Source organism: Cebus imitator, unplaced genomic scaffold, assembly GCF_001604975.1.
Source record: "Cebus imitator isolate Cc_AM_T3 unplaced genomic scaffold, Cebus_imitator-1.0 Scaffold0, whole genome shotgun sequence".
NCBI classification, from domain to species: Eukaryota; Metazoa; Chordata; class Mammalia; order Primates; family Cebidae; genus Cebus; species Cebus imitator.
In genome coordinates, this window is record NW_016107315.1 from 1,640,768 (window position 1) to 1,642,068 (window position 1,301).

General features: G+C 39.0%; 1 protein-coding gene across 1 annotated transcript in view; it reads right to left on the reverse strand.

The window, feature by feature from the left end:
• Window positions 1-859: 859 nt before the first annotated feature.
• SMIM4 (small integral membrane protein 4) overlaps window positions 860-1,301 on the reverse strand; it is a 4,334-nt gene continuing 3,892 nt past the window's right edge. Inside the window, exon 2 of the mRNA XM_037736786.1 lies at window positions 860-962. Coding sequence (XP_037592714.1) covers window positions 901-962 — 62 coding nt within the window. The 3' untranslated portion in view covers window positions 860-900. The remainder of the gene's footprint in view (window positions 963-1,301) is intronic.

Sequence of the window (1,301 nt, forward strand, 5' to 3'; positions counted from 1 at the left end):
AGACAGGGTTCCACCGTGTTGGCCAGGATGGTTTCGAACTCCTTACCTTGTGATCCACTCGCCTTGGCCTCCCAAAGTGCTGGGATTACAGGCGTGAGCTACCATGCCTGACCACTGTCTGCTTTTTCTACTAGGCTGATCCAAACTTACACTGGGTCAAATTGCCAAATCACTCAGTAGACTGAGCCTCTGATGAGTCTGAGATTGCTTTACACTGTGTAGGTTCACTTTCTCAGAGAAGGAGCAACTGTTTCTAGCAGCTGAATGGAAGAGCAGCATCTTCATCACAGAGTGGTGTGAAACCTATTGCCCATGGTCCTCATGAAGGCCCAGCCCTTGTAGTTTAGTGGAGCCAAGCAAGGGAAGGGCTTATTTCTGTTCACAAGAATACTAGCATGAGAAATGTATAGTCAGCAATTTCCACCACCCTAGCAAAAAGTTTATAATCTAGTAGCTGGCAGAAATGTAACCTGCATAATGATCCTGGTTTAAATGGCCTTGCATTGGAGAATGTGTCCATAATTTGATTTGAATTCTGCAAAACAGTAAATAAGGTAAATAAGGTTATCATTAGTTGCCTAAAAACAAAGTTGCCTAAAACAATTCGGGCTGCACTGAAAAGCATCCTGATTGATCCTTGAATTGTTTAAGAATTATTTCATGGACTTGATTCATTGAGTAAGTGTTTTAGGAGGAAATAATTTTCCCACAAGTGCTGTCCAGCAGTGACTTGGGAAGTACTCAAGCAGAGATGGAGCTATAAAAATTCTTTGCAAGGACAGTTACTGTAATATTGTGCAGCTGCTAAAGGACAAGCTGTGTCAGAACAAGAAATCTGAAAAGGCGCTGAAACCACTAGTAAAAATTCATATTGACTTTATTGACTGCTGAAGTTCAGTCTCATTCATCTTCCAGCCTTCTCTGATACTGTCTTTCTGAGGCTTTTCTACGGTAGACATCATCTGTATCAAACAAAAAATTGCTTAGATTTTTAAGAAACATATTTAAAATTAAAACACTCAATCTGAGTAATTTAACTAATAGTCTAGGTCTACCACTTATTTCTGAATCTCGGCATTAATGTTTAACTCAATGCCAAAATAAATTTAAAGCAAAACTTGAGTTAGATGAGGACTACGTTAATGGAGTTCTAGACCTAAATAGGGTAAAAGTGGGTGTCCTGAAAGATAGAATCATGTCTTAGCACATCTCTTAGCGTTTTAAGATTTCCCTCACTTCCTTCTCCCCATAATTTCAATTCTGTGCTCTGAAGTCATTTTTCTTTCTTTTTTTTTTTTTTT